The following is an 18,643-nucleotide window of genomic DNA, read 5'->3' on the forward strand; positions in this document are numbered from 1 at the left end:
GTTTTTGGTTAGATATGGCCGACTTATTCATTTCACATTTTCAAAGCTTTCAGATAATCAATTTGTGCTTTGGACAAACAAATTAATTATTCGGACAAGGACACGAATCAAATATCGAAATAGTTGATAAACAAATTATTATGTGGATAAACCTTTTAGACTAGTTATACAACCTGACAAGCCATATAGAGAACCTGATGCATGGATATATTAATGAATTTACATTAGATTAAATTTATACTTTCTAAACTTAAGTTTTACTTGGTCACGATTCACGACAGTTATTAGATCTATGAAGCTTCTATTAATGTTGATTCATGTAAAACTCTGTGGTATATCTTCAGTCCGTACTAGGTAATAGGTATATTTGAATATGGAATTGTACGACCAATCAGAAAATCACAAGGCTTTTCTAGTAAAATATAAAGCAGACCCAGAACCAAATATCCCAAAGTTGTATACAAGTGAAATTCAAATCATTTTAGTGGAGGAAAACGGTTAAAGTTTTAGATAAATTTCTGAGAAATTTTGCAATTATGCTGACCTATCGAAATCATAGGATTAGAGTTTTGTATATAAGCTATCATGATCTAAAACTAATGGATTATTATTATTATTATTGATGTTTATATTCTTAAATATGATTATTATTATTGATGTTTATTTTTAAAACTAATGGATTGACAAAAATTAATTATATCTATTCGTGTCGACAAAAAAATGAATAAAAATATTATATTAATTATAATCTACTCGTTTGTATTAGTATTATTATCGCTATATGACTCTCCAAACTTAAACATGCATTTTATATATGTTCTGATTCAAAGGGTTTCAGTTTTACTGTTTTAGTACTTATGTTTCTTTGGTTTTTGCCTTTAATTTGCTGTCTTTTTCTAAGAATTTTGATAGTTGTTGTTCTTTCTAAGAATATTGATGCCGGCTTTATTTAAAACAAAGTTTTGATTCTTACCAATGCTGAGAAACTTTTTGTTTAACTTTCCAATAATAATAGTAGTCTATGCAGAATTATCAACATTAATCAAATGACTCATTTACTAAAATAAGTCTCATTTTATTTGAATTCATGATGCGTATTCATATGAATTTCAATCTTAAATATTTGTTTCATGTACTTTTCAGAATTTTTTTTGAGTTATCCAATTTTAAATCGGATGATCCGAACGACCTCTTGCATTTATTGATGTACAATTAGTTTGAAGAGGCAAATCGATTTTTGGAAAGCCAGTTTTGTCGTATATTATGATATAGTTATTATTTTTTTTTATCCGCGAAATTCAAATCATATTTATATAAAATATAATAGAATTAAATGAAACAAAGACCACTGAATAAAAAAATTATTAGCCGTTTAATAAATTCTGAGAGCTAAGAACGAAAATAGATTATATCATTGTATGACACCAAACAAACAGTTTTTCTAATCTTTGGTATATAAAATTTGAAAGAAAACGAAAAGTATATAAAACGTTGTATGTAGTCTCTCGTCTGAGGGTATGTACGAACAGAACTCACAACATCATAATTACTAAAAAGGAAAACAATTTTTCTGAAGAACAAAACAATTAAGAATAAACGAGTATTACAAGAGAACTAGCGATGCTCTAATTAGTTTTATATAGAATTTAATATTACTTGTAAAATACCGATTCTAACACTAAGAATCTAAGATACATAAACCGTAGATCCACTCATCCACTATAATACTGAAGACAGAGAACCAAATAAGAGGTAGTGAGTAAATGAATACCAACACAAATTTTGCTACTAAACCGCCTTATATAGTAGTCTTATTCTAAAAACTAAGTCGAAGAGAATCAAACTTCATATGATGCAACTAATAGCCAATTTGCAACACATTCACATACTACGACCATAATTAGACAATGAAACCAAACACAAAGATATTTAAAACTTGAGGGTGGAGACAAAAATATATGGCGACAAATTATTCCTCAACTTAGATATGATAATATCATCTGTTTCCGGATTATATAACGTTGTATATCACGTGACTTTGATGTACTTCACGTGGTACGATGAGATCGGCGTGTATAGTCTCTTCGACCGCTTAACCAACGACCAACACTTGTGCTTACGAGAGTATTCATGAAATCTAATGTAGATATTTTTAAAACACCACCGATTTCACGTGTCGATTTGGCAGTCTCTTAGGGAAACAGTACGTCTTAGTACTTGACGTGGTCAGTCACACCTGTTCATGTGTCATTAGCTTCTTAGCTCCATCCATACTTACAGATATTTTGGTTATACATTAGGGCCGGCTCTGGTCTTAACCAATTGTAATATAAAAATAAATAAAATGGATAAATTTTATTTAATTGACGTGGAAAAGTTTCCCTATAAGATTTCATTGTATATTTGGATTGAAAATTTTTTGGGTTCACTTTTGGAGATGAATCTCTTTTATTTATTCCAACTAATTAACCAATTAAAATACAATAAAATATTATGTTATATTATATTTATAAAATAAATTAAAATTAAAATAAAAAGATAAAACAAATTAAAAAAACAAATTCTATATATTTTTTAATAAAGAAATTATGTCGGTTTGATTTATAAAGGAATGATTAGAGTATAGTTTTTATAATTAAACAAAATTATATGTCAGTTTAGGTTTACAAAATAGTGATTAAGGTTTAGATTTTACAATTAAACGAAATTATATGCCGGTTTGGATTTACAAAATAGTGGTTAGCGTTTAGATTTTATAATTAAACAAAATTATATGTCGGTTTGGGTTTACAAAAGAGTGGTTAGGGTTTAAAGTTTAGATTTTATAATTAAACAAAATTATATGCCGGTTTGGATTTACAAAAAAATGGTTAGGTAGGGTTTAGATTTTCTAATTAAACGAAATTATATGTCGGTTTGGGTTTACAAAAGAGTGGTTAGGGTTTAGAGTTTCGATTTTACAATCAAAGAAATTTATATGTCGGTTTGGGTTTATAAAATAGTAGCTAGGGTTTAGATTTTACAATTAAAGAAAATTATATGTCGATTTGGGTTTATAAAAGAGTGATTAGGGTTTAGATTTTACAATTAAACAAAATTATATTTCAATTTAAGTTTATAAAAGAGTGGTTAGAGTTTAAATTAAATAATTAAACAAAATTATATGTCGATTTGAGTTTATAAAAATATAATTTGGATTTAGATGTTATAATTAAAAACTATAATATAACGTTTATAATTAAAATTGAATTATATAGAGATTTTGTTTTTTTTAATTAATAATTTGTTTCCTTAATTAAGAGGGGGTGAATAAAAGAGGTTCACTTCTAGGAGTGAATCCAAGAATTATCCGCTAATCGAATACTGGAAAATTATTGTTAGATACTCTTACTGTACTTATTAACATGCTAGTTCCCTTAAACTCTGATAAGCTCAAATTATAATACTTTAGAAGTACTAACAGCTTTAGAGTTTTAGTATTTGGTGATCGATCGATATCATCATTTTTGATTGTCTGCAAATTGATTTTTTCGGTTAAATACTCCAAAATTATTTAAATTGCTATTTTGCTCCATCCATGCTAAAATTTTAGAAAATCTGAAAATATTCAAAAATATTCTATAAAACAAATCAAAAGATTCAAAAAGCACACTTATATCATTGTTACAAACCGTAAAAACCAATGATATATCAAAATCCTAGCTCCAAATTCAAAATCTTTTTTGTAACGTGATCCTACAATACCAAATTAATACTCACCTGCTCAAAAGTCACCTTTGTAGTTTGTATAGCAACACGTATTAGAGTACTACGTATATATACTACATATTGTGCAAACATATGCTTTACATGCATGTTCCTCATGCAGCAACAAATTAAAAGTGTTTTTTAATATTTTATTTTACCCCTGGCGTTTTGAGACTATTTTTCCTATGACCTTTTCTCTTACAAACACTCGAATAACAGTTCCAATTCGTTTACTTCCGGAAGATCCTCCAACAATGTTCACTCCAACTTATTCTAATGATATCACGGACCATTTTGTGAGCCGGCTAGACATATAAAACCTTTCTAGCTATGTTAAATAATAAACCTAACACGCAATTACATCACTCGAATCGGATAAATATTAAGGAGCATGAGGCCTTATTTGTCCAATTAATGGTCTATAATCATATATAGAGAGATTCATGTGTGGAACTTCATAGTGTAAGTTTAGTCACTTTGTGCATGAATCTCTCTAAACTTACACTATGAAGTTCCACACATGAAGTTCTTATTTGACGATGGAGGAAGATATACTAAGAACTAGCAATAATAAGAAGAAACATGTCAAGAAAAAAGAAAAAAAAGTTTTGACTATTGACTAATCAAAGTTGTTTAATCATATATATATATATAAAAGCAAGGTTTCGCTTTCTTCTTATTGGTCCACTTGGATTTTAACAAAAAAAAATTATATTAAAACACAAATTTAAAAACAATTAATTTTTACATTTAACTCACATAATATGCATTAACTTTATTCTCCAGTAAGTTGTATTAATCAACTGTATTAAAACAAAACAATAAATTAGAATTGTAATTCTCATTTTTCTAAATGTAATTTTTCATCATTTCTCTTCCTATAAATACTCATTATCTTATTCTCTTAGTCTATCACTCTTTCATTCTCTCATCTTTTCCACTACTCTCAAATCTCTCTTTTTTTTTGTTTTGTTTTGTTTTGTATTTTTTTTGTTATTGTTGTTGTATGGGTTATAAAAAATCAAATCAAATATCATTGTAAAAGCTTAGTTTTAGAGTTTGTATGACATGTATATCTTATATATATTTTTTAATATTTTAAAAGGTTTATCTCCATTGTCTATTTTATATTAACATCTTATAAGTCATTATTTTCATACTCTCTTACAATATTCACCACACAATAAGATCATGAAGTTGAAATGATCCATATCTAATTATCTATTATGTCTCCGGTTATCTCACATATTCATGTATCATTTTTAATAATTTATAAAGATCAATATAATTATCCATTTATAAAGTCTATTTTGTTTTGTAAAGTCTATCAACTCTATTTATAAAGATTATTTTGTTTTGTGATCCAATTGATAAAATTGCAAAGATCAATATAATATATATATTTTTTAATGATTTGAGGTTTTTGAAAACAAAAAGAACATAATTAACAATTGGTTTTTGTGTGTTTAATCAAAATAAAAAATGATCCAAAAAAATCATATTCAACAGGAACTGAAATATAAAAATAAAATATAATTTTAATAATACCATTTAACTAAATTCTCTAAAGATGAAACCATTAGTATGAAATCTATCACTATAAATTAAATTGATGAGTGAAACAAAAAAAAAACAAAAAACAAAAAGATATAAGTTATTCTTGGGGTTTTAAAAATTATTGAGATTGAAGTTCATATAATTTTATAAGAAAACTAATTTAGTTTGTCACTTCAAAAGTAATAGTTTTTTTTTATTTTGAAATATTATGTGTAAGTGTTGAGTTTTTATCAACAAACAACCAAATCATGTGAATTTTGATTTGGTCACTTGGTATTCCTTTTATTTTAGGTTATAAAAAATTAAAATATGTATTTATAATTAAAGGCATGTAACTCCATTTAACTCAAATGTAACTCCTATCCAATAATTGTACATTAATTCATTCATTCTACTAACTTATTTATCTTTCAAGAGAAAATGTTTTTGGTTAAATTTTGATATTTTTTAATAATTTTGGTTGGCTAAACTTATATTCATATTTTGGTTGGTTAAATTAATATATTTCTTCTCATGTAAAATTATTGTTTATAATATATTTCTCATTTCAAAGTTTAAAGCAATATATTATATATATATATATATATAAATAAGGTTTTGGTCTCTCTTTATTGGTTTATTTTCATTTAATGTTTTCTAATTTTTGATTTTTTATTTGCTTTCTAATTGCTTTAAATAATATTTAAGACCCAATAAACACAATACATTTAACTCACACATTAAAATAAAATTATAACTGAAAATAAAATAAATTATGCATTAATCATATTCCACCACTCAATTTTATTCAAACACAATAAATTACTATTGTAACTCCATAATTCTAAATGTAACGTCCATCATTTCTTATCATATAAATAAGCATTCTCTCAATCTCTCATTCTTTCATATTGGCATTCTTTTACTATCTCATTTTTACATTCTCTCATTCTCTTCTACAATACCTCAAATCATTTTTCGTTTTTTTTTAAATTTTTTGATTTCTTATTTTTGTTGAATGGGTTGTAAAAAACAATTGAAATATCATTGTAAATTTTTAATGCTAAATTTTAATTTTAGGGACTACATGATAGATATTTTACATTGTTCTTATTTTAAAAGATTCATCTCCATTATCTAATTTGGATTATTATCTTATAAGTAATCATTCTCTCCTCCTCTCCCACCATTATCAAATGTTGTTATATCTCATATATGTTGTAAGAGTTTGATTCTATATTTTCATTTAGAAAGTATTATATATATATATTACATTGTTCTATTTTTTAAAGATTCATCTATATTATCTAATTTGGATTATCATCTTATAGTAATCATTCTCTCATCCTCTCCCACCAATATCAAATATTCTTATATCTCATATGTGTTGTAACTTGTAAGAGTTTGATTATATATTTTAATTTAGAAAGTATTATATATATTTAACATTGTTTTCAATTTTTATTTTATTTATATAAAAATAAAATATTTCTTTTATATTTCTTGCCTTTCTAATCTATTCATATTTATTTTTTAAATTTGCATAGTTAAATTTAAATTAACATATGTTGGTTTTAACAAAAAAAATCAACTTTATTTGAGAATTAGATGTTCCTATTCATTTTTAAACGATCAATGTGTAACATAATATATATAAGCATTTTGTCTTGCAATCACAAGTTTCATTTCCATTGCTTAACTCCATGGTTAAACTATAATATATGTTGTCCTATTTGTAGGAACAACAACATACTTATTTAATATATTTAAAAGAGCAGATGATTAATCGAAATAAACATTTCTCCAAATTTTATAATTCAGTCAGTGTGAGTGTACTTATTACTTTGAAAAACCTTTACATTGAAGTTCATAAAATCATATAAGAAAACTAAAATGTCACTTCAAATTTGGAAGGAAACACTTGGTATTCCCTTTTAAAAAAGTCAAGACACATATAAAAATTTATTAATATTTAACTCACTTTAAAGGCATAAGAGGTCATTTAACTCAAAATAACTTCTATCCAATAATTTCATACATCTCTCCCACAAATAATATATATATATATATATATATATATGCTCAAGATTATATTTAAATATTACAATTTTTTTTAGTTAGCTAAACTTATAGTCACATATATACAATATATATATACATAAGAATTTATATTATTTATTAACACCATAATTCGACCCATTATTTACTTAACTCAAAATTGGTTTCAAAGCCAACTAAAGAAAAACAGAAACAATCTTATTGATATTAGACCAAAGCATGGGCATACAAACATAATCACTTACACGAAAGATAATTATTTTAAAAAATAACTTATTATTGCAATATCAACGTATGAAGGGTTTACATAAGCAGTTAATTAAAAAATCTAAAATACAATAAATGTATTAGGAAAAATATCAGTCAATGATAAGATTGGATCCTCGAAAGCAAAAAACAACATCCTCATAATTCATAAAAAATAAACGCCACAATTGTACACATCTAAACGAAATGGTATAAACATATAGTGTATAAATACAAGTGACTGCGAAGCCTGTATATGTCTAATTAAAACGAAATAATACAAAAGATAAAACGAAAAAGATAAAAGAAAAAAAAAAAAAAAGTGTCAATTACACCATAACCCACACGTTGCGTGGAGAAACACCTAGTTAAAGACAAAATCATCATCACATTGTTTTTCATGTTTATCTCCTGCAAACACCGTTACACAAGTTCAAACTAAGCGGTGAAACTTAGATTTGAATTCATGTTTTGTAACCATACAAAAAGATCCTAAAACTATATAATTAACCAGAAAGCATATTAAATTCATTCATGATTCCTTTGTTTCCTCAACAACATTTGGATCAGATCAAATAATAATCATCTCGTCATTGTTATCTATAATATGTAAGAAAATATATTAGTAACTAGAGTATGATCTGCGGTATATCATAGGTAATTTTATTTTTTATTTTTTTTGTTAATGTATTTAATACTAATTTTGGTAATGTATTCTTTTGTTAATTTTAGTGATTTAGTATATAATTTGTGGTATATCGCACAACAAATTTTGTTTAATACAAATCTTAATTAATCAATTTGATTTGACATATTTTATATTGATGTTGTTAAAATAGTAAAATAAATATTTAACCTGTATTGAAGTATCATTTTTAGATATTTTATTTTTTAGTATTATCAATTCAATATGTCCTGTAATATAACTCGTTTGTGTTATTTTAAAAATTTAATCTGTTTAAATATTCATAATTTTAAACTCTTTATTAAGTTTAGATATATCAGTTATAAATTATAAACTTCTTAAATTCTATAATTTACTATATACGGTAAATTTACTATATATGTATGTTGAACACACACTTTTTATATTAATTAAGTAATGTATGTTCATTTTAAAAAATTCAAATCACAATATATGCAGGAAAAAAATATACATTTTTATTAACTTATGTATTATATGATGATTCACTATATTTCAATTTTAAAAAAAAAAGATGATAGGAGAATAATTTTTTTTAATATGGAATAAACTTCTAAATATCTATATTAATTATAGAATATTATATATATGGATATTTAAAATATTTTCATTCTGTTTGGTTATAAGAATGATAGAGAGAATTAATTAAACTTGTTTGGATATGAATATAAACATTAAATGACATTCAGTGACAATTGTTTCCATTAACATATTTTTGAGCAAAAAAGGCTGTAAAAATACTAGTATAGATACAAACTAGTCCAAGTAAAATAAACCGATTGATAAACGAAAGCATTTTGTACTTTTATCATTAACCTTTTTACCATATATGAATGGATACTCCAAAAATATATACAGTGCCAACTTTCCTTCTTCCAAATAGTATGTGATCAAATGTCAATTAAAACCTAATATGTACTCTACCACGATCAAACGGTATGTATAACGATGTAACACTTTAAGATTGAATCCTTATAGACTAAGTAATTACACTATAAATTCTGAAGAATAAGTAAAGCTAAAACAAATAGAATTTTTGAATTAAAATGATTAAAAAAATAATAAATAAACGCAAGTAGTTGTCTTTAATAAGTAAAAGCATTGAGGACAGGGAATCGTTAGAAAAAATGATAAGGAATGCAGACAACATAGGTATGAATTAAACATCGTTCTCGAATTTAAATCACAATTGTAAAGCTAACCTATTTTCGCATTGTTACCTACTTATGTAGTGAATTCTCTAGATCTTAATCTCTCGTTTGAATCTAGCAAATCAAGCAAGCATTTACAAGTTCAAGTTTGATTTATTCACAAAGTGTCTTAACTTCAACTCTCAACTCTTATCGGCTAAGGATCACTTTGCCCACCTATATTTTTCAAGTAACTCAACAAAATTTTGGTTCTCAATGATTAAACCTAAGATCATAATCTAGGTCGTCATTCTAGCTTAAGCATTAAAAACAACAATAGATGAAAAAACTAAAATCAATCCCCAAATTAACAACCTAACATCAATTAATTAATCATAGCAACCATTCTAAAACCCTAAACCCAATTAAGAATCTACTAAGACATGGAGAAACAAGAACATTATTTAATTGCACAATAATATATATAGGGTTCATAAATTGTCTCTATATTAAACAAGGAATCAAGAGTAGAAATTGTCTCCCCAAACTTACAAAAGCAGAAAAGTCGTCTCGAGTAAAAGTTTTATCTTTAGAAATCGAGCTAAAAAGCTACTTAAATATCAAGAGAAAACCCTAAAAAGCTAGTTTTTTAAAAAAAAAAGTATCGGGTATGGGACCGATCTGTCCAGGCTTCTCTTGTCGTCCTGGGTCGATACAAAGAGATTTAATCTGAAAGAATGGTGACCAATTGCTCGTAAGTTAGGACTGATCGGTCTTGAACTCCTGACTTCATCCCATCACATCCAGCAGCAATCCAAAATGGTCCAATAATTCTTTTTTCTCTCCAAAACATCTTAGAACCTGAAAATATAATAAATAGTACGAAAACACCGAGAAACCATCTTGTTCTTATCGAAAAAAACTCAAAATTTGAATGTAAAACACGGTTAAAACCCGATAAAAACATAAATTATTAGTATGGCCAATCATCTAAGTCAAACAAATCATATACTATTGGAATTTAAACAAGTTACAATCTCAAAAAGACACATAACTAAAGTGAGAGACTTAGAGTACTCAAACTTACACTTGCATGTCTAAGATCCCTCTTCCTCGTTCAGGAACACAGGAGCCTGCTTTTGTAGGACTCACAACTGGAGTCAAAAGAAACTGTTTCCATCGGATAAGTTATAAGTAAAACATTAGAGTGAGATCTGCATTTTGAATAATAAAAAAATAAAATTACGGCCATGAGACTTAAGGCATATCAATAGGCTACCAATATTTAGTTATTTTAAATCATGTGTACGTAGTGTGACTAATGAAAAACTGTAATTAATCAACTGAATTTATATTAAAGAGATTATTTTGAAAAACAATAATTAAAAGTAAGAATCTTGGGGATGCTGAAATTAAGGCAATAAACACGACAAAATAATGTTAAGCCTTCCAATGGATTTAGCGACGACTTCTATGCTCTCTAAAGTGTCTGAACATTTGGAATAAAATAGACAATAAAAAGCATAAAAAGACATTGTAATAATTAATGGAGCAAAACATTTTCAGATATGGAAACGAATCATCTTATCAAAAACACAATAGAATGAAAACTTATGATCTAAACAAAACCTGAAACAGAGATTTAAGCAACTCAAAATGAAAAAAAAAAACCCTATAGACTAATTTACTACAGTGCAGAGATATACAGTTAGGGAGATAAATAACAAAAGAACATCACACATCGAATGAAGGAGCACTCACAGTAAGGTCATTGTAAGAACACTTCCTTATGAATCATTACATTCTCGTTCACCAGTCACCATTCAGTAACAACCCCAAATCTCATCTTTATCCCCTCATGCAACATTCGCATGCAACCTTCCAGCTTCAGCTTCCTTATTCATGCCAGATAAATAAATGTTCATCACATACTCAACTTCGAAGAAGTCACTCAACTCATCATACAAACTTAATCTCAAAATATGACTCTTACAAGTAACAAATTTCAATGAATTAAAACAAATATTAGACCCGGGTTCGCTGGATACTTACTTACCTAGAGATGTTCTGCCTGTAACATCGAAGAAGAGAGAAGAAAGAGACCCTTAAAGAGTCGAAGCTTTTGCTGCTAAGAGGAAGAGGGTCACAACATGCAACACGCAGAAACCTTTAGTGGTGAAGAGAGATAGTGAGAGAGTTGGGGATTAGAGAAATCTGGATAGAGAGCTTTGAGAGGTTGAGAGCTATTTATGATGGTGAGAAAGATAAGATGCAGATTAGGTTTTCTTTGGTTTACTAAAATCGGTTTAGATTATATTAATTTAAATTTTTGTAATTTCAATTGGTTTTGGTTATGGTTAACACTAATCCATTCTAATCCTAATTCATTAAGCACATTAATCTATTCATGTCCAAATTTTTTACTCATTAAATCCATGTATTAGACTGGTTTGGATTGATCCATCAACTTCAACCCATTTTGACAGAAACAAATTTTCATTTTTTAATATATTGACTATCTACATTTTTATCATATATTTTTCTTATTTTTATCAGTGTGTCTTTTTTGGATTTGTTTGCTTCCCTCCCACTAAACACATCGCATCTCCACGACTGATTCTTGAATTTTCAATCATCCTAAATTTTTTTTGTCAGATTTTATTTTTACCTAATTCTAAAGATTTTATCAATTCTTTTTCTTTATTCATTTTCTAGAGTTCACACAAATCTCGAGATTGATTTTTTCTTTTTTTTTTTCTTTTCTTTTACCCTTAAATCCCTCTGTGTGTTTTTTTTTGTTTCACGTTCCCACATGTGTCTCTGATCTGTAATTAGATCACAAGAATCTCTCTTTCAACTTCTCTCCTATGACAAAACAATACACAAGAGAAGAAGAAGAAGAAGAAGAAGAAGATTAAAAGAGTGAAAAGCTTGAGATGATGAAGTAAGAAGAAGTCATCTTGTTTCTTGCGGAGAAAGTTAGAAGTTGAAGAGACTAAAGGTGAGACCTTTCATACATCTTTCGATTTCTTGATTTAGACCCACAATGCAAATTCTGATTCTTGATTAGGGTCTAACTATGTGTCTCGATCTTAGACTGATTCTTTCTAGTTTGACTTGTTCTGAATCGAAAAATTTAGGTTGAGATTTGATCCATTTACTGGTTTTGTACGACTTCAAAAATATTGGAGATTCTGATTTGGGATCAAATGGAGAACGTTGATGTTTCAAAGTACATACACAGCTCTGTGCACAGAGCCGTTGCTTCTAAAGACTATGTTGGTCTTAAGTCAATACTGTCTTCTCTTCCAAAGCCTAAAGATCCTTGTGAGATTCAAACAGAAGCAGCTTCATTAGCCGAAGAAGCAAAATCAGATGCCATTTCTGCTGTGATTGATAGAAGAGATGTTCCAAGCCGCCACACGCCGCTACATTTAGCTGTGAAGCTATGTGACTCAACAGCAGTTGAAATGCTTATGGTGGCTGGAGCTGATTGGACTTTACAAAACGAGGAAGGCTGGAACGCGTTGCAAGAAGCTGTTTGCGGTAGACAAGAAGCGATTGCGATGATTATAGTCCGGCATTATCAGCCTCTTGCTTGGGCTAAATGGTGTAGGAGGCTACCTCGTTTGATAGCTACAATGAGTAAGATGAAAGATTTTTACTTGGAGATGAGTTTTCACTTTGAGAGCTCTGTTGTGCCTTTTGTCTCTAAGGTTGCACCGTCTGATACTTATAAAGTTTGGAAGGTGGGATCTAATTTGAGAGCGGATATGACTATGGCTGGTTTTGATGGGTTCAAGATTCAACGGTCTGATCAGAGTATACTGTTTCTTGGTGATGGGTCAGAGGATGGTGAAGTTTCTCGTGGATCTCTTTACATGGTGAATCATAAGGACAAAGAAGTGGTGAATGCATTGGATGGTGCTTGTGGAGTTCCATCAGAAGAAGATGTTAAGAAAGAAGTGGCTGCAATGTGTAAGAGCAATATCTTTAGACCAGGGATTGATGTGACACAAGCTGTTCTGTCTCCTCAGACAAATTGGAGGAGGCAGGAGAAGAGTGAGATGGTTGGTCCTTGGAAAGCTAAGGTTTATGAGATGAACAATGTGGTTGTTAGCATTAAGTCTAGAAAGGTTCCTGGTGCATCAGGTGATCAGAAAGAGAACGGCGATGATGATCTCTGCGATGTTCTAACAGATGAAGAGCAAAAGCAACTAGAAGCTGCTCTTAAGCTGGATTTACCAGACTTCCCAAATGTAAATGGTGATAATGGTTTCATCGATCATCATCAGCAGCACGACGATCATATTGAAGTTCCTGCCATGGATTGTAGTCAGTCAAACAAGAAAGGAGAGAAGAAAGGTTGGTTAGGAGGATGGAGAAAGAAAGAGAGTAAACAAGAGAAGCAAATTCAGTACGCTCCACCGAGAAGCTCTCTTTGTGTGAATGAGAAAGTGAGTAATCTATTGGGAGAGTCAAATCAGATAAAACCAGGAAGACACTCAGTAGATAATGAGCATTATAGGAAACCAAAAGCATCAGTCTCTGGTAAGACACACCAAGAAAGTGAATACAAGAAAGGGTTACGTCCTGTTCTTTGGCTATCCCCAAACTTCCCATTACAAACAGAAGAGCTGCTTCCTTTGCTTGACATACTTGCAAACAAAGTTAAAGCTATACGTCGTCTCAGAGAACTTCTTACCACAAAGCTTCCCTCTGGAACATTTCCAGTCAAGGTATGTTGACGTTTAAGGTTAAGAGCTAATCTAATGTTTCTTTACTTCTGAGATTGGTTTTGTAAATGTAGGTTGCTATCCCAGTGGTACCTACGATAAAAGTGCTTGTTACATTTACAAAGTTTGAAGAAATTGAGCCTGCAGATGAATTTAAGACGCCTCTCTCGAGCCCGACTGCTTCTGGATATGAGAGTCCAGCTGCTTTAACTGACTTCACAAACTCATCGTCGTCGTGGTTTCGTCGGTCTAGATCAGACAAAGATGGTTCGATGACGAGTAGTAGTAGTAAGTCGAAAACTTTACAAGACCCATTTGCTATCCCTACAGGTTATACTTGGGTCAGTCTTGAATCAAAGAAAAAGAAACAAGATAAACAACAAAAACCCAAAAAGGGTAAAAAGGCTGAGCAAGCTAGCTAATAATCACTTCAACAAGTCTTGACTCTTGAGAACATATAATAACTAACCTACGCAGGTCTTCTTCATAAGATTTGGTCGTGAGTGTGAGTATACACAGACATCAAAAAGAAAGGCTTATGCTTTATTGAAGTGGTTTACACAGTCATTTTTTTGTAACATAAACTCAGACATTTGCAATAAATTTATGTAATTCGATTTGGATTATTCCTTTTTCGTCTTAAGTGTGATGTAAAACATATATATATATATATATGTTCTGCTGCATCTTTTGTGGCCAAGTGTGTTTTGTGATGACTTTTGAGGAAAACAAGCCTTTTAGATCGACGGTTCAATAGTAAACCGGTCCGGTTTCTTAAAAAAACTACAAAGCAAAATTCGGTTGTCTTAATGGACGGGTTATTGAATAACCGGACCCGAGTAAACCGTTCTTCTATGGAAACCTGCAATTTGCTTTTGAGAGAGAGAACTTGTGACTTCCTCCTCGCCTCGTCGCCCACTGGAGACATATCAAAAGCCAAAGTTCGCCAGACAGTCGCTCACCACCGCACTGCCTTCCTTAGGTCTTAGATATCGTAACGACTGAAACCCAGTTATTGTTGTCTCAACCCTGCACAATACCATGAACAGGTTCTGTTTTCGCCTTTCTTCTTGATTTTATTAATTTGAATCACTGTAATTTGTGTAATCAAATTTTAATTTTTTTTTTGCTAATCAATTGATGTTGGGTTGATTTTTTTAAGTTTCTTTGTTCCAAGTTTTGAGAAACTACTACTGTTAAAGTCTCAACCTTTTTTTTTTTTTTTTGTTTTGTCGGTGATCATCATGTTTGGTGGTTGTATGTCAAGTTTTCAGCAATTGTATAGGAATCTGGGTTGCTTGTTAGATTATTTAGCTTCTTTGGATAATAGAGAAGATTATTATATCATGCTGTCTAATATTAATTGGCTTCTAGGACAGGGTGCTGGTTAGGAAACTTAGTTCAAATGTCTGTGAAACAAAGATTCTGCGAAGGACTTGCTCAACTGATGTGACACATAAAGTTTCTACTTCTGGTTCCAATGTAAGTTCCCCCTCTTTATGTCCTTGTGAAAGTTCATACTTGTCTTGGAAGAATTAGGTTCGCTACTTTGGATTTTCCATATTCTTAGTGCAGCTGTTGTGTGGGGATATTGGCATTCAAAGTCTTAGCTGGATACTGTGGCAGTTTATCATGTTTGCGACATGAATATAATCCCTTTATTAGATAATTAAAGCATCTCCGAAATGGGACGATGAAGTATAATTTTATACAAGTTAGTTTTAGTTTAATTTACTTCATGATTTAGGAGAGTTTTGCAAAAAAGAACTCTACTGACGATGGTCCACAACATGACATTGCTATTGTTGGTGGTGGAATGGTTGGAATCGCTTTAGCTGCTTCTTTGGGTAAGCTATGGTTGCTATTCCGGAATTTGTTTTTCTCTATTAGCCTGTAATTTATGTTCTGCAACCAACTAAATAGATAATTGTTCATTTGATGGCATGGTTGTTGTTGTTCTTTTAGCAAGCAAGCCATTGACGAAACACTTGAATGTCGCGATTATTGACAATAATCCCCTTTTGGGGAGAAAAAATATCATCGAGAAAGGGAATCCACCTGATCCCAGAGTCAGTACAGTTACACCTGCAACAATATCCTTCCTCAAAGGTACGCAGTGGGCTTTCTCGTTTCTTCAGTTTCTGCTCATTGTTCTTTCGAAATGGTGTGAACTTTCTAGAATTGGCTAACAGAAGAGCTACTAAATGGTAGCATAAGGTTAACTTAATATGCTGAATTTGCCACTTAGAGTTAGAACCCATAATTGAGCTTAGTCTTTGTCCTGTTTCAGTCCCTGTATATCCTTTTTAGTTTTTACTTTGGAACAATGCAGATACTGGTGCCTGGAAATACATTGAGGAACAGCGACATGCTTATTTTGATAAGATGCAGGTAATGGTTGTTAATTTTATACATTCCTTCCGAAGCTTTTATATGATGGCGTCTGAAAATCTTTTTATTTGTTCAAAGAAAAACTCTGTCAAAATGTTTGTGGTTATAATTTTGGTGGAAGCTGTTGTACCGCCGGTTGCCTCTTTACATGTTGCCATGTTGGTATAAAGTATCTCTTCATTTGTTTGAATTTAAACTTGAAAAGCAAAACTACGATTAGATTTATTTAGGTGTGATCTGAAGGATTTGCATATACTGACACTGATATGCTAGATGGAAAAAATGAAGTCGTTTGTCATGTTTCGTATCTTAGGTATGGGACTATTCGGGCCTTGGATATACAAGATACAATGCTAATGATGTACATCAAGATGTGTTGGGGTAAGCATATTGCTATATACATCTGCATCCTTGATGATGTTAATAGTTTTGTGTACTAAATTCTCATTCTTGACATGATCCAGGTGTGTGGTGGAGAATAAAGTTCTTCAGAGTTCTCAGCTATCTTGTGTACAGGTATTTTGCTTTCTTGAGTCCGTTCTTGTTTCATTCATCATCGTGGTTCAGTCTATCAGGTTTTTCTTCTGGTATTCGTCTGAACAGACTGTGCGTGAGTTTAGAAAGAGTGCTATGATTTTGAGGAGTCATTGCTAATCACTTATAAATTCTACAGCCAATTACTATCCTTCTTCAACTTTTTAACGAGATAATCCGACTTTATAGAGTTATTAGTTTGGCATGTTTTCTGTGTCTTAAATGGGAGGGCCTAATTCGCAGGAGTCAGATCTCCAGAAGACTATTTATCCCGCAAGGTTGAACGCGATGGATATGCTACCTAGCTCTTCGCTGACAGGTCTTGGTGAAGTGCCATCTACGACTGACTTGTTTATGCGAGGACGCCTTGCTAAGCTGGAACTAAGCGATGGAAATAGCGTCTATGCAAAACTTGTGGTAAGTGTTCTCCGCTCGCTAGAGTTGAGTGGAACTGTTTCTGAATCTCACCAACTTTAGGAATATCTAACAATGTTTGTGCAGGTAGGCGCTGATGGGTCTAAGTCGCAAGTGAGGGAGTTGGCAGGGATCAAAACAACTGGATGGAACTACTCACAAAATGCTATAATTTGTACTGTTGAGCACACTGTCGAAAACTACACAGCTTGGCAACGGTTTTTACCCAATGGCCCCATTGCACTTCTTCCCATTGGTGACAAGTTTAGCAACATAGTATGGACTATGGACCCAAAAGAGGCATCAGATCGCAAATCTATGAACGAGGCTGACTTCATCAAAGCTGTAAACGACGCTCTGGATTCTGGATATGGTCCACATCCAGAGACTACAAGTTCACGGGATAGTCTCTCTTGGCTTACAGGAAATGTGACCATATCCACCAAGGAAAGATTTAAAACTCCTCCCAAAGTTGTGAGGCTTTCTTCAGAAAGAATGATGTTTCCTTTGTCGTTGAGGCATGCAAAAGATTATGTGTCAAAGCGTGTGGCTCTTGTCGGTGACTCAGCTCACACTGTTCACCCGTTGGCTGGTCAAGGAGTGAATCTGGGATTTGCAGATGCATGCGCTCTCTCCAAAGCCATTGCAGAGGGCATTGCTCTTGGTACCGATATAGGCGAGGTATACGCTCAAATTCTTAAGTTTTAAACCCCATGTTTATTTACTTCTTTCCTATGTATTGATTGCCTGAATCTTTAATTGTAGGCGAATCTGCTCAAGCGATATGAAGCAGAGAGAAAACCTGCAAATATGGCAATGATGGCAGTTTTAGATGGAATCCAGAAGATGTACTCAGTGGATTTCGGACCGCTGAATGCTCTAAGAGCGGCTGCGTTCCACGGGGCTCACTACATTTCGCCGCTTAAAAAGCGTATCATATCTTATGCTTCAGGAGAGCAAGCTTTGCCGCTGTTTTCTTGAAGAAAGAGTGGAACTTATTAGCAAATATTCTGAACCATCTCTTCTTTTGCCTATGTTTCCAATAAGCCTGTTATGTAATTCGACCTTTGTATTTAGAATTTTATGTTATAGTTAGTAATACATCTTCTGATATCAAAACATGTTTTATATTTTTAGATGTCCAACAC

General features: G+C 30.9%; 2 protein-coding genes and 1 long non-coding RNA gene across 6 annotated transcripts; 2 read left to right on the forward strand and 1 right to left on the reverse strand.

Moving 5' to 3' along the window:
- Positions 1–9,903: 9,903 nt before the first annotated feature.
- LOC104789024 (uncharacterized) lies at positions 9,904–11,823 on the reverse strand. 4 transcript variants are annotated; one of them, XR_015561218.1, is made up of 4 exons: positions 11,473–11,823; positions 11,182–11,315; positions 10,508–10,590; positions 9,904–10,281 (listed from the first exon to the last, which is right to left on the reverse strand). It is a non-coding gene; the product is annotated as an uncharacterized LOC104789024 (long non-coding RNA). The 4 variants fall into 4 exon arrangements; XR_768550.3 differs by having other exon boundaries at positions 11,477–11,658; XR_015561217.1 differs by having other exon boundaries at positions 10,508–10,634; positions 11,477–11,640.
- Positions 11,824–11,977: 154 nt separating this feature from the next.
- Positions 11,978–14,856, forward strand: LOC104789040 (uncharacterized). The gene is made up of 3 exons (XM_010514796.3): positions 11,978–12,421; positions 12,561–14,159; positions 14,231–14,856. Exons 2-3 carry the CDS (start codon positions 12,630–12,632, stop codon positions 14,576–14,578), a joined length of 1,878 nt encoding a protein of 625 aa, XP_010513098.1. The 5' UTR covers positions 11,978–12,421; positions 12,561–12,629; the 3' UTR covers positions 14,579–14,856.
- Positions 14,857–14,993: 137 nt separating this feature from the next.
- On the forward strand, positions 14,994–18,614 carry LOC104789056 (uncharacterized). The gene is made up of 10 exons (XM_087457242.1): positions 14,994–15,205; positions 15,536–15,638; positions 15,904–16,003; positions 16,122–16,265; positions 16,489–16,547; positions 16,861–16,928; positions 17,012–17,063; positions 17,325–17,498; positions 17,583–18,176; positions 18,261–18,614. Exons 1-10 carry the CDS (start codon positions 15,198–15,200, stop codon positions 18,474–18,476), a joined length of 1,518 nt encoding a protein of 505 aa, XP_087313368.1. The 5' UTR covers positions 14,994–15,197; the 3' UTR covers positions 18,477–18,614.
- Positions 18,615–18,643: the final 29 nt, after the last annotated feature.

The sequence above is a fragment of the Camelina sativa genome, chromosome 1 (genome assembly GCF_030686135.1).
Source record: "Camelina sativa cultivar CO46 ecotype springtype chromosome 1, ASM3068613v1".
Lineage (NCBI taxonomy): Eukaryota > Viridiplantae > Streptophyta > Magnoliopsida > Brassicales > Brassicaceae > Camelina > Camelina sativa.